The sequence below is a fragment of the Anguilla rostrata genome, chromosome 2, assembly GCF_018555375.3.
Source record: "Anguilla rostrata isolate EN2019 chromosome 2, ASM1855537v3, whole genome shotgun sequence".
In the NCBI taxonomy this organism is placed as follows: domain Eukaryota; kingdom Metazoa; phylum Chordata; class Actinopteri; order Anguilliformes; family Anguillidae; genus Anguilla; species Anguilla rostrata.
Window position 1 is genome coordinate 16,578,619 of NC_057934.1, and position 15,094 is coordinate 16,593,712.

Genomic DNA, 15,094 nt, shown 5'->3' on the forward strand with positions numbered 1-15,094 from the left:
CATGGTAAACAGAGCTCCAAGCCATCAGATCTGTGGGACCATGGCGACAGCGCAGAAGTCGAACTATGGCCTAAATGAATCAATGAGTATGCTATTATAGAGGTCTACACTGTACTGCGTGTGTGTGTGAGTGCATGTGTGCATGTGTGTGTGTGTGTGTGCTTGTTCGTGTGTGTGTGTGTGTGTATGTGTGTGAGTGCATGCGTGTGTGCATGTGTGTGTATGTGTGTGTGCGGTGCATGTTTGTGTGAGCTAGGGGCTTGTTCTTTCAAGAAAAAAGTATGTTCATGATAACAGGGGTTTTCCAGCCTTCAGTGTACAACAGTGACCTGTAAACACCCTTTAAATCTCAAGCAGCAATGCTTTACTACTCATGAATTCAAAATACACAGTTATTCTGGAAATATGCTAATTAATGTGTCAGTGATTTATTTCATAATGACGTGCACATGCAAATTTATTCTAAATATAATTCAGAATGTTGTGTTTTTGAGAGTTAACATATTCAAGGAATAACATGATTTGATGAATTTTCCTTTCTTAATATTGTCCCAGGTTGTCATAAACAATTAAGCTACTAACTCAATTTAAAGATCTTGAAGTTATATTGAATTTTAAATAGGATTTGAACCAATGGAAGGCATTCAGCCATAACAAATTGTATTAATTATTCTGGTCATAATATGGTGCAATAGGACTTCAAATAATGAGAGAATGAACATAAAACACATTTTTTATATTATCAGTAGTAATGCAAGTAAAAAACTGACAAAGATACAGAAAGGGAACTTGATTAATTTATTCAGTGACATGTGATATGAAAACTAAGGGGAAACAATTTTGTCCACATGGGCCATGCTTATTCATATAGTATTGCTGCTTTATGTAATAAATGGGCACTTTACATAAGCCAAATGGTGAAATAAAACAGTATCTGAATAATAGAGGGCATACCCATATAAAAATCAAAGCAAGGATGTAGCTGATGGTCACCAATCAGCAGGGGTCCCCAGCAGGTTTCTCTGTGACACTGATAGCATACCCAGTCATTGCCCATAGGGATACAGGGGGCAGGGAAGTGTGTGTGTGTGTGTGTGTGTGTGTGTGCGGTATGTGTGTGTGTGTGTGTGTAGGGGGTCGAGAGTTGTTGCAGGCGCTCATCTGGAGCTGAGAAAAGCCAGTCAAAGCATAAGAGAAAACAAGTGTTAACTGATAACAAGACCTCATTTCACCCACTGAGAAATATGTTTATGGAGGATGGAAGTTACATTTGGAAATTATCTGCATTTAAATGAAGAAGGAAAAATGTAGAGAGAGATGTATGACAGATGTTTCATCTGACAATACTTGTTGCTTCCTTTTAAATTAATAAATCATGTTTATTTTCATTCATAAAATGTGTTTTCCAATTATACAAGGAAATGTATTATGCAAAGTTAAATATTTTAATACACACTATTTCTAATAGTGTTCTGCTTCTCATATAAGGTGACAAAAAGTTAAATGTGTAACTGTGTTTTATAATTTTAAATGGAGTGTTTGCCATCATGGCAGTCACTTTAAGTGGTGGGAGTTTTTATTTATTTACCCAGCAGTTTAATGCTGGAGACCAGCAGGAAGGATAGCTTTCATCTCAAGACATCCAGACAACATATAATAAACCAGAGTCCATGCAAACACAAACTCTTTATGAAACATAATAAACCTCACATATTCCTGAAATCTAAATGTGTTAATGCTACTGGGGTGGGGGGTGGGGGGGGGGAGGGTGCCACGCATTTATTGATACAGGAGAACACATAGCAGATTAATGGTTCTTTGATTGACTTTGTGTGCAGTAAAAGCTTAACTGCTTGTTTGAAATGCATATTTAACCGATTCTACTTGAAGCTATATTTCAGTGGTGACTGACATTACAATATTTAGAGCAAAGATGAAAGTCATATAAACTTTGGATAAAATGGTTAATATGGTTATAATCTTGACATTAATTTGCTTCCTTTTTTCCAGCTGTCTCAACACAGAAATGGCTTCTTTTTTTTAATTTTCATTCTTATATTTCATTCGCTGTTTTGAGTCGATGACAAGCTGTTTGCTTTTACATTACTGCGGATATTGGATCGTACAAAGCACAGATAAGGTTATTTTCTTTAATGTAAAACATGTACACTGACAACTTAATGCACAGGAAAAAATGTTTGCAGGAAAATTAAAGAAAAGTGATCATTTTGAGCAAATATGTGAGTAGAGACCGTTTGAAGTGATCTTGGTTGTTCCGTAAAGTCTGTGTGAGTATGATGACATCCAGAACTTATTTTTGAGTCGGCACAAGGCGTGCGTCATTGATAGCCTGAACTGTGGAATCTGTTGATAACAAGAGCCCCGTGAAACTTTACACCAAACCATCAGACATCCCCCTTTGACCCTACGTGTGACATAAGTGGCCGTCCTGTCACCAGGGTCAAAAGAAACTCACGGAGGGCCATTTTTCTCTTTTTTCTTTTGCTCTGATGAGTCCGGACCAGTCTGCAGAAACTGGTCTTGGGTGAGAAACCCTCCAGTGCCTGCTGGTAAACAACATCTGCACCCCTCCCACCTCTAAAGGGTGGTTAGAACCATGCTACCACTCCAGAGAATGCATTGGCCTAGGTGGCTTTATGTACACTCAGTCATGTCAATGTTATAAAGGGATGAAAATAAATACATAAATACATTATTATTATTATTATTATTATTATTATTATTATTATTATTATTTTGGATTTGCTTTGTAATGGCATTACATGACTCTGTAACTCAACAGCAGAAAGCAGCAATAGGCTCCATCTAATCAATAATTTTGTAGATTCCGTTGTCTTCATAGGTCCTGACTTGGGTGTTTTGCGCCCTGGTCTAAATTTTACAACTGTGTATTTGGAATTTTTTTTTATTTCTGAAAACAGTAAACCCACTTTTAAGCATCTCTTGCATGGTGCATAGTGCATGGTGAGCTGGATTATAAAACTAAACAAAAACCTAAAAATAATTCGTTTTCAAGTGCTTAATGATGCGGTTTAGAAACAAACCCTATAGTAAATAAACAAATACCACTAGTTTAGCCAAAGAAACTGTCTGGCACATTCCGATTTGTGTTAGCGAGTAACAGCCAATTCATGGAAACAGAGCGCACATCTGTATCCAGTTATACGCTGGGACCATTCCCTGCTATTAAATCCTTTGCCAGATTTGACTGGGAGACTTCATGAAGCACACTACTGGAGGGTCAACCCCAGTGTTTTGGGAACGACTACACAGGGAACATATATCTCTACCTGTAACTGGTTGTTTTGCTTCATGTTTTAATAGTACAGTGCAGTTTCTCACAGTTTATTGAGATGTATTTTGTTGTTGTTGACATTATAATAATAATAATAATTATTATTATTATTATTATTATTATTATTATTATTATTATTAATAGTAGTACTGAGGGATTATACAACACAAAATTCAGAAAGTTTGTATCAAATATTTCTTCAACAGCACAGAACAGTAGGACAGGCTAATAGAATGATGGTGACTGACACTTCTGTATAACACTAAATGAGGATCGTGGCTGGGGTTCATTCAACATTTGTCCTTATATTTGACTAAAAAAGTATAATTAATCAATTTATTTATTTATTTATTTATTTATTTATTTATTTATTTATTTATTCATTTATTCATTTATTTATTTTCATTTTTCGCAAACATAGTTTGGCGTGTTCAGAAATCAATAAATATAACTCACCAACTTCGGTTTGTAAGGAAAAAGTTGTTGGACAAATTTAAGGACAGATATAGAGTGAATCCGACCAAATGCTATATTTGCCTATACAACCTATGGACCTCTGTATTTTGTCTATCGCTAATGTCACGTTTTCTTACTTTTCTGCTGGTATTGGTAACATTTTGCTCTGATAGAATCAATGAATATCACATATTCCATTATTTTCAAAGTTGAATGCAAAATAGACAATATTGCGCATTATTAAAATTGCGCAGGTGTTCACCGTATGTAGAATACAGTAGCAATAACGAATGGAATGCACTTTACATGTACGCGAAATAATGAATTCCTAGCAAAAAACAACAGCATGCATGCATTTCTCCCGGGACGGGAAAGTGGATACAGCATATGATGGAGTCAGATAACTGTAAGACCCCAGAACAAAAAATAACGTCCCTCTAAACAATAACAGATCAGTCGGCAGAAATGAAACAATGCTGGGCAAACAGTGGGACCAGGTTCCACAGATAGCGCAGGATACTTGCACAGAGAAAGTTACATAGGCTACCTAAACTTGATTTTATGCCAAACCCTTTAATCGAGGAAGTTTGTCGTGCCAGGAGCAATAAATCAGTGCTTGTCCACGCCCACTGTCTCCCCGTGATAGGGGAGTCGCCTGCTCCTTGTAAATTTATAGCATTCAGCAGCGCGCGGTGAAGCCACAGTTGCCTTGGAATTTAGGAGAGAAAGACCCTCGAAACCACCCATCATGGACCTCAAAGCGCTGGCGGTGATAACCCTGTTGACGGCGGTTATGTATACCCAGATATCACATGGTGAGTTGGCTGGCTTCAGAGTCTGTAGCTGGGCACAGGGGTTGAGTTGCGCGTTCCTGAAAATCGTGTTTCGCGAATTTTGCGCCAGTGCAAGATGATGCGAGATGCGTGTGTCTGTGGCATAACTTATGCATGCACTAAACTCGATTTTTCTTTTTAAAATCACTGATGTTAAACTCAGCTGTCTTAAAATGCCTTTACCTTCCCTTCTACAATGATAAAAGCAGCACTGGTTTACTTCTTTAGGCTGTTTAGTGACTGTTTTGCTTAGGCTACTCACTGGAACATTTCACGCTGAAAATGTAGCTTCATATTATCATCAGCGATAAGCTTCAGTTAGTGTTTTACGATATTGTGATTTTCGTGCAACTGACAGGATGCTGTAAGCCTTAGATAACACGGTGAATACATTTATGTGAGTAATTAATGTAAATGCTTTAATGGTTTGCATTGTTGATGTTAATTATTGGAGTCCAAATTTAGTTTCACTACTTCTCTGATGCATGTGCACGCACGTAAGCACCGCAAATAAAAGCCCTCAGGCAATGCCTTGCAGTGCGCATAGTTTTCTACTGCAGCAGTTTCATTGCATCTCAAAAGCTGATGTGTGTATTTGTTTTTCTTATTGCTTTCTTTTAATTACCCACTAATTAGGGGATTAAACAAAAATGATAATGGCAGTAGATTCCCACTTCAAGGAGGTTTTTGTGCTGGCTTAATGACACCTATATATTATCATGACAATGGCAGTAGATAAAGTGAGAATATAATTCGCATTTTTAGTTTGCGTTGCGGGGAGAAGGTGATCCAAAGTTTTATTCCTGTACTATTTCAAAGTTTTTCTCCCTTGGAAAAGACAACGGAACCCAATTAATTTATACAATCTTTAAGATCTCAAAGATTTCACTGATATCAATGTGTTTTATTCTTTCTTTTTGAAAGTAGCATCATTTTACAAGACTTTAAACGCCTTAAATAGCATTTAAAACGATCAATGAAAAGAAGGGCAATACAAAAATAGACTTCATTTTATATCAATCTGAGTTTTTGTGTTTTTATATTCACCTTTTCAAATCAGATGTATTTATATATTATTGACTGAAATTAGAAAAGGAAATGCAGATATCAGTTATCATGTTGTTACCAATGGCCTACTGTTAAAAAATAATTAGCTGCAAAATGATCATTAATCTACACAATACATTTCTAAGTGTATTCACAAATGGTGTGATAAGTTTACATTTTTTAGATGTGTGCATGTCCCTTTCATTTAGTTTGAATCAAACATGTATAGTCCCATTATAAAGTAATTAACTGAAATGTTTCATTTTTAGTCTGGCTAAAACATAATCTATTTTATACAGCTTCATCCATATTGTATAAAGAGTGAAAAATATAGGTGAATCCAGCAAGTATAATTCAAAGGAATCCTGTATGGTATGCATTTGTGAATAATTCCTGTGTATTTGCTGTGTGCATTGTAAGACCACCATTCCTTAACCAAATATTGGAATTTGCCAAAGAAGGCAGGGCTGCACAAACCTTTATATTTTTTGACAGGACTCTAAATGCTGACAATAATGAGACTAGTGAAATGAGTAATCAAGCTGCTATACATTCCCATGGAAAAATGACCTTTGAATAATTTCAGCAGTTTCATGTAGTTCTGTAAGTCGCTCTGGATAAGAGTGTCTGCTAAGTGCCTTTAATGTAATGTAAAGTATGATTGAGATTTTAGTCTTCAACCTCAGTTATTAACATCAGTTTTCAGAGCTGAAAGCCAGTTTAAGTATTTGTGTGAGCGAGTAGGGCGGTCCGTCCCAGTTGTGGTCGTTCGGGGGTGACCTCGCGTCCCTCATCCTCTCCCCCTCTTTGAATCCCCCCAGGCAAGCCCATCAGCCTGGTGGAGAGGTGCTGGTGCCGCTCCACTCACAACACCGTCCCGCAGCGGAGCATCCGAGAGCTCAAGTTCCTGCAGACGCCCAACTGCCCCTTCCAAGTCATGTGAGTAGCACGGCGGGTCACCCGCTTGGCGCCGTTTTAAGGGTAGCGCCGGCCAGCCCGTCAGGTTAAGTGGGGAATCTTTGCCCCTTGCCCTTTACATCAGACGGTCTCCCCTCAGAGAGAATCGCGGAGGGAAGGAACGCGCAGTCCTGCCTCTCGTCCCCTTCTGGGGAAAGTGCGAGCTCTCACAGGGAGAGGAAGAGAGTTGTGGGGAGCCGAGAGATGTTTTTGTTTTAAACAGGAAGCAATAACAAAGGATCACAATAATCGGCCCCTTTGAATATGCCCTTTGTAGTTTTTTCTTTCCCAGAAGTTTCATAAATTTTCTAATCTTCCCCATTTGGGGGGTATTTACAAAATGCTTTTGCTGCACATAGTTCAAATTAAAATTGTAATGGTTTGGAGGGAAAACAGAGGTATCTCGCGGCAGTGGGTCAGTGAAACCGGGAGCTTAGCCAGAGCGGATTAGCTGGCGGTCCAGACCGCAGTCGCAGCTGAAGATAGACAGCTGAGCAGTAGGGCGCGGAGCTGAGTCCTCAGGTATCTCTGACTGCGCAGATGAAAGAGGCAGTGATATGCACCCCCCTGTTGTTTTCTGTTGGTCTTCGCTCGCTGTGAAGTAATTACCACCTGCTGGCTTCGTTTTAGACCTCCAACTGCCCTTGGCTCAATTAGATAGGAACGAAGGCGAGACTGATAACGTGGAGACACGCCAAGCTGATGGATTAGACACCCCCTCTCCTCCAAAAAAAGTGTCTGTACCATTTGTTACACTTGATATTTAAACTGACGGATTCAGATGTTGGTTTTTAGAACTGGGAATTGAGATTTCATCTTCGGAAACCGCTTCACCTTAAAGCGTGGGACATTTGGTTTGTACAGCGATAGATTTTCATTAAAATGCAGTTTGTTTTTTTGGGAACGTTACGGTTTCTGTTTTAGCCTGTCCTTCACAGTTGTCCGTTTTACCTCAGCCCTTTTGGCTGGGAGGGCGTGAGGCAAACCAGTCCCCCCTCCCTCTCCCCCTCCGTGTGGAGCCCTTGTGCTCCAGTCGCTGAGATCACAGGCACGTTACGAGGTGTCGGGGCTGCTGGAGGTCCGCCGCGGAGCTTTTATGGCAGCTCTCCATCAACAGCGAACTTCCTCAAGAGAAGCATTTGCTCCGTTGGCCCCTCGTTTGGTTAATAATCAGAACTTTAAACCCCTGACAGATCCGTGACCCTGCTGGCAATGTGAGGTAGAGAGGCCGCCAGTCTTATGAATTTATTTTAGTACAGCTGTCTGTAAATACCACAGGGGCTCATGGCTGTTGTAGGTTATAACATTCACCCTAACAATTTATCCTTCCATCAAATCTGCAAATGGTCAAGAGGACTTTCTTTGGGGGCATTTACTTGTTTTGTTTGGTTTTTTTTTGCCTGTAATTGATTGGAAATGCCAGAATTGAAGAATGTTAATATGAGATTCCAGCTGATCTTCAAAGGATTTTAATCACTTCCATAAAACTCTTTTTATTTCATTTGTTTGGCTTTTATTCTGCTTTAATTCATGAAACTGTACTGTACGCGTTCCAATGAAACATGTCCAAAAGCAAACAAAAAAATGAATCACACTTACACGAAAAACAGTTATGTTTACGTTGGCTATGAACTTTAAATGTTTGCATGCATTTGGAAAAAGAAAAAAAAAGTTAAATCCCCCAGAACTTGAAAGTAAAACAGCTGTAAACTGGAACTCATGGACAATCAAGAGGCAATCATTTTTGTTTGTTCAAAAAGATGAAACCGTCCACAAAACGCTGAATGTCTTTGGAATAGAACTTCATCTGTAATTGATGGGAGAATGTTGTGTCTTTTGGTATAATTATTTAGGGTATATGGTTTGTATTATCCTTGAGATAAACAATATATTATGCAACTGTTGCAGTCACTGCATATCCATTAGTACAATATATTCCAATATATTCCAACCAGTATCACATTAAACATAAACATCTAATAAATTAATGCAATAAAAATGATTGATGATTAGCAAATGATATATATTCAGGAATGGTCTTAAAGCTGAATTAAAGTGCTTCTGGGAAAATTCAAATGTTGACTCTGCTAAAGGGCCATTAAAAAAAAAAAATTGCTTTCCATTATAGTTAGGGGGGTCTGTCACTGAAACGGCAAGCTTGGTGTATTTGAGGTGACATTTGTTAATTTTTAACTAACATTTAGCTTAGATCAGAAATTCCATTAAGTAGTAACAGACAAACATAAAGATCCAACCAGAAATATTTTGATCAGATCAGTTGCATGAATCGTCACTTCTTGCCGCATTTTCAATATTATCAGGTGCTGAGTTGCACTTAGGTGTTCCGATATCCCATTACTTACACAGCATCCCATTACTTTTTTCTTCTTCTGTTTTATCATTTTGATTTAATTTAGCCACAGAATTGAGGATTAACCTGAATGCGATGAGACTAAACAGGGGGTTAAGTGAGCGTATGTGAAAAGGTACATGCAGTGTTTCCTGGAGTCAATGGACCATAGAGACTCACGCAGGAAAATGTGTGCAGTATCTAAACAGACCATCAGATAAGAGACCTGAGCAGCAGGGATGGAATGGAGGGGGGCCTTGGTGAACCCTGAAATGAATCCCTTTTCTCTTTTACCCACAGTGCCAAGCTGAAGAACAACAGAGAGGTCTGCATTAACCCTGAGACCAAATGGCTGCAGCAATATCTGAAGAATGCTCTTAACAAGTAAGGAGAAACCCTTCTTGACAAGTAAGAGAAGAAACGGGTAACTGTGAGAAACAGGAAATGAAATACACCCCTGTTTTCATGTGCGTCTTCAGCCTAAACATTTTAAAAAGATAATTGACCTTCTGCACAGGGATGTCATTTGCATTCGCATCCAGGCATCGATGCAATGCCTATGCAAATGAAAACCTCTGTAGAAAGAAAGTAACACAGCTACTACCCTGGTTCTTGAAGTGATCACATTCACTTTTATCTCAGAGAACATAATTGGAAACCTGGCATTATGTTGAATAATTTAGTTAATTATTTAAAAAAAATAAACATATCACATAAAAACAGGTAATCGAATTGACCCTTGTATTTCCTGTCTCCTGTTTCTCATTAATTTCACTCAGGGTGATCTTTTTGGTGAAGGGCCTGCAAGTGTGTGTTTATGTGGATTGCCTTATTGACATGCTCTATTTCCAATAAGCTTTCAGTGTCCTGCTAGCATCTTGAAGCTTGCTTCGCCAATTTTGTTCTGCTTTGTTCAGACACCGTTTGTTTGTCCTCATTTTAAAGAATGCAAAATTGGTTCAAGCATTTAAGATTGCATGTCCTGAATGCTTTTGCTAAAATCAATCTCTTTGAGATGATTTATTGTGTCCTCATTTGCCTACTTCTCCTGGTAGCAAATGGCTTGTGTTTGCGTAAAGTGGGATACTGTGCAGTGATAGGTGACTATGTAGATGCTCTCTCCAGACTGAATGTAGTCATTGGTCTTTATCATCTCAGTGTAGTCTCAGTGCATTGTCTAGAAATTAGCGAGGTACTAATGGTCCCTCTGCGCAGTGGCACAGCTGAAACAAAGCAGGCGATGGTTCTTTTAGAAATCACAAGTGCTCAAATAGTTGTTTTCATTTTCAGGTGACTTTAGTAGCACTGCTCAGACAGAGACAGAGAAGATATGCGTCTAGACATGCTTTAGGTTCTCGCTGAATTGTGACTTCTCTGATTATTTTTCTAACTGCAGTCAGGGGTAAATATTTATTTGTGTTTATATCTGGACTTTTATTTGATGGAAATCTTTGAGTTGGCATTATACTCTCATTTATGTAAAAATGTTAAATTGGTGTTTGCTAAGGTTAGCTAGCAACATATGTGGTATTTTTATGGTGGAATTTTATACTTTAGGTTTAGGTATTTCATGCCTGTTTTTTGGGCACATTCAGATTTTAAAAGTACCTGTAAAGCGGCAACTGTAGAACAACAGCTCTGCTGTGTCCTGGGGGAAAAATAATCTCTGAAGTTCTGCGTAGTTAGCCTCAATTACGTGTCTGGTTAAGGCACATTAACTGCTTGTAAAATTGCACAGTGGTCTGTGGAGCGCTACCACTTCAAACATTTGGCTCCATTTGCGGCACTTATCACATGGGAAATCTTGAGGGAGCAAGAAGAAAAGAGGACTACTTTATTTTATTCAAAATGTGAATTGGTGGTGAAGTATGTGAAGCCGTATGATAGTATGACTCGGGCACAGTGAAACACCTCCAAGCTGTTCGACCTTGATGCCCCTGTTGCTGTTCCCAAGAGCACAGTACTGGTTTGGGTGCTGTGATAAATTTTTTGCTATATAAATGACCTATAGAATATTTAGGGACTTAGATTCTGTGTCCTGTAAGTTGCAGTAAAAAAAACTGACATCTGATAAATTGGTCAGTAATGAAGGGCTCAGTGTTTCAGTTTTAGACAGAGATTAAAGATGCAATGCAGTTCAGAGTATCCCATACAGCAGGTTTAAAAGATGCTGCATAAAACCACCAAGAGGAAGGAGAGAACGTGTGATTTTCCTTCCACCGATAAAGTACAAAGGTCAATGTCTCATCCTCTGCCTGCCTGCTTTTTTGATGCACTGCCTCAGGTCTCTCGAAACCCTAACCGCTCCCTTCATCCGTCTTCCAGGATGAAGAGAAGCAAAAGACGGCCTAATTAAGGACCCCAGCAGATACGTACCCCGGCCATACCCCCCACCCCCCCACCCCTCCCAGGATGCTTGCTGAGCCAGCACTTACCTGCCAGACATGCATACTTATCCAGCATTCGCAAAACCAGCGGCTCACCCCACCGAAGCGGACACTTTTCTCTCGTCAAGCGCGATGTGCAATTCTATTACGTGCGATTGTGACTTTTTACGTGTGCGTGTGCGTCTGTGTGAGTGGTTGTACGTCCAGTTTATATAAAGTATTTTTTAACTAAAAGCAGACTGAAGTTTTCCCGCCTTTTTTCCATCCCTATGTGCTGGGAGGGGCTGCTCAGGCATGGCTGCAGCCAGGCATTTGGGATTGCGGAACACCCACAGATATTCCCCTCCTGACCATGTAGTTGGGGGGAAGAGGGTGTTAAGAGAAAGACTTGTTTCACACTTGCGCTACACCTCACATCCCCACTGCGCTTTTTCTTCTCCTGACAGACTCAAAGCTTCACCGCATATCTTGCAAACAGGGGCTAAAGTCCTACCATTCTGGTCACAAGAGAGGCTATAGCAAAGACACTCCGTGAGCACTGCTAAAGCAAGCCATACAGAAATCAACGGACATCTCTGTTTTCCTCAGCATTGTAAGATTTATTTGTGCCTTGTACTTTATTCAAACAACAAGGCATGTGGTGGTGGAGTTTTTATTTGGAGTCTGCAATCCTATTCATATATATATTTTTTTTAAATGCATTGAAAAGTGGAAACTAATTCCTAATTACAATCTGAAGGGTTTTTTCTTTTTCAGAAAATGTAATCCTTCTTCCAGGAAGCATAACAGTAGACGGTTGAAATCAGAAATATGTGAGGTTGTTATTTTGGGTTTGTCAGCCGCTTCCAGTATGAATTTCATTGGGAAACATGTACAAGATCTTCTTCCCTTTCTCCGCAATGACAAGTGATGGGTTTTGAAACTATTCATACAAATAGTTTAGGAATTGTGAGAAACAAATGTAGTTCACATAAAGAACTTTATCCTTCCATGATGCATGGCTCGTAGATACCAAAGAACAGTAAATATGAAGTGAAACAGACAATGACCAAATATTTACTTTTAAGTGATTTCAAATTCAGCCTGTAATTACAAAAAAAAAGAAGTTTGGGCATTTAACAAGATACAAAGCAGTTTTAGCAATTGTGCCAGATATGCCAGCATTTCCTTTTCTGACTGTAATGCACTTTATTCTTTCAGTACATTTTTTATAGTTTGACAAGGGAATTTATGTTCATTAAATATAGTGCATATGTTAATTTCAAATGTAATTCTAAGTAGGTGATGCTTTCAAACACTAAAATATTTTTTTTAGTCATTTTTGTAATGGATAACTATTGTTCTCTATTGTATCTCCAGTATGTAATTTTTATTTACATAATTTACATAGGAAACCAACGTCCTCCAGTATTCCTTCAGGTATTAGCTGCTTCAGTGGAGACCTAATTAGCTAACATAATGCTGTATTGTTTTATTTTCATTTCGGAAAAAAAAAAAATCAATCGAATCAGTACAAAATGGAGGTATTCCTAGAATTTACGGTATTACACCACAGTATATGTATATTATAAAATATTATTTCATTTTGTTTTAATCAACTGTAACCATTATGAAATCAGATTATACAACCACTGTATATTATATGAACATACAATGCTAAGCCTGGTGCTGTTTCCATATACAGCTGAATTTGAATAGTTTAAACAGAAACAGATTGGATTTTCCATTTGTAATAAAGTTCTTTAAGACGAAATAACTTCTGACAAGTAAAGTGCACTGGAGTTAATTAAGGCATTAACTTTTGACATTGTTTCTTTAGCTGTAATTCATCCATCTCTCCTCAAACTATATAATAATAATATCACTGTCTATGTAAACTCACCACAAACCAAAGTCGTTTTCTATTCATTAAAACCAATGCATCATGCTTTGTCAATTAATATCAAGCCTGCTTACTGTTCTGTGTTGTGAGGGAAAGCCATACCATATCCTTGAGTATTGTTTTGTTACCATTTTTCAGGGATAACTGCATGTTTTTATCCATTTTATTCATGGAAAGCATATTAAAGCAAGCAGGCCATTTACCTGCAGTCACACACAATGAGGAAAGACAGATTTCACAGTCATTGAGAGTGGATTGAGTCACGGCAGCAGAAGGCCTGGAAATTGTAAACACATTAAGCATCCATCAACAAGGCTTTACACGCCAGCAGAAAGGATCTCTTCCCCTTTCAGAATTATGCAGAATGTTGAGCATGAAATAGTGTTGAGAAACATTGTGAAAGGCCGCTAGTATAATCTCTAGCTTTCATTTCAGCTTTAACTGTAATTTTTAAATGCTGGGATACTAATGAGCAAAAGATGTTTTGACTTGTTATGCAGGCATGCATTCAATCCGTTTGTTAAAGCATTAGAGATGAAGTTGTGGCCTATGACATTTGAGCTTCAGTGGCAGCAAATGTTACAAATGTCTTTTGATCTCATAATTATGTTATAGTACAGAAGTGCCGAAGTACCATAACATAACAGCCTATCAGCATTTTCCCCAATGGTAGGATTTCTTTTCACACATTGAAAAGAGTGTAATTTGTACAGAACTGTCCAGCCAATCAGAACTGCTTTCATTCAAAGGGTGATGTTCACTGATTCATTGGCAATAGGCTGAGGTATACACTTCAAAGAACACCATTGTAAAGTGCCTGTGTGTGGCAGTACTGCGGAGTAATTTCTCAGTGAGTTGTACAGGGTTTTCATGTTGTATTTGTGTGACATGTGAGTCATGTATGTATGTCACCCTGACTGTAACTAAAACAGGAAATATCAGGTTTATATGTATATTTTTCAGCAGGCTCACTCAGTGCCATTAGCAAATCGCGCACTAAAAACTCCAACATGCTTTCTTTGTATTCCAATTTATATATCAGTGTATGCGTTTGTATGCTTTTCCCTCTCAATGTGAAGAAAACACTCTGTAAGGCAGCTTACCTTAGACTATATTTCACTGTTTGTATGCCAAAATGCATTAATACATTTTGTTTTTAATTCACTTAATTTTTCAATAAATGCAAGAAAAGGCCAAAATTTCAAGTCTTGTTTTTGTTATTCTTTATTAATTTAACAGATGTGCTCATGCCGACCAACCCACCCACACACACACACACACATTATTGTTATCCATCTATCCATCCATTTTCTATACCTGCCTATCCTGGCCAGGATCGCAGGGGGTGCTGGAGCCTATCCTAGTGTGCATTGGGCAAGAGGCAGGAATACACCCTGGACTGGCCGCCAATCCATCGCAGGTCACACACACCATTCACTCATCATTCACGCACACATTCATACCTATGGGAAATTTAGTCTCCGATTAGCCTACCTGAATATCTTTGGGCTGTGGGGGAAAACCAAAGTGCCCGGACACAGGGAGAACATGCAAATGCCCAGGCCAAACCCAGGACCTTCTAGCTGTGAGGCGACAGTGCTACCCACTGCACCACCATGGCACCAATAAAATATTATTATTATTATTAATGTACAAGGTGAATAAAGAATGCTCATAACACTGCTGTCAAACTTGAGGGTACGCATTTAAGCTATTTTGTTTTCTGCTCAACTTAACCCACGGGGGAACAGTCTTAGAGGGAAAGGCTGCCCCCTTCAAATATGTGAAAACTAAAACTTTGGAAGCCCCGAGGCTGTAAATGAGCCTGGGCTTTGAGGCTGGCTGTACTCTCCATCAGGGTTTCAG

The 15,094-nt window shown here is 38.8% G+C and overlaps 1 protein-coding gene across 2 annotated transcripts; it reads left to right on the forward strand.

The window, feature by feature from the left end:
* The first annotated feature begins 4,433 nt into the window (after window positions 1–4,433).
* On the forward strand, window positions 4,434–14,433 carry cxcl12b (chemokine (C-X-C motif) ligand 12b (stromal cell-derived factor 1)). Of its 2 annotated transcripts, none has more exons than XM_064320816.1 (4): window positions 4,434–4,587; window positions 6,474–6,591; window positions 9,260–9,367; window positions 11,285–14,433. In XM_064320816.1, the coding sequence occupies exons 1-3, from the start codon at window positions 4,521–4,523 to the stop codon at window positions 9,345–9,347; spliced, it is 273 nt and encodes a 90-aa protein (XP_064176886.1). In that variant the 5' UTR covers window positions 4,434–4,520; the 3' UTR covers window positions 9,348–9,367; window positions 11,285–14,433. The 2 variants fall into 2 exon arrangements, with proteins under 2 accessions (XP_064176886.1, XP_064176885.1); XM_064320815.1 differs by having other exon boundaries at window positions 9,260–9,343.
* The last annotated feature ends 661 nt before the right edge of the window (window positions 14,434–15,094 follow it).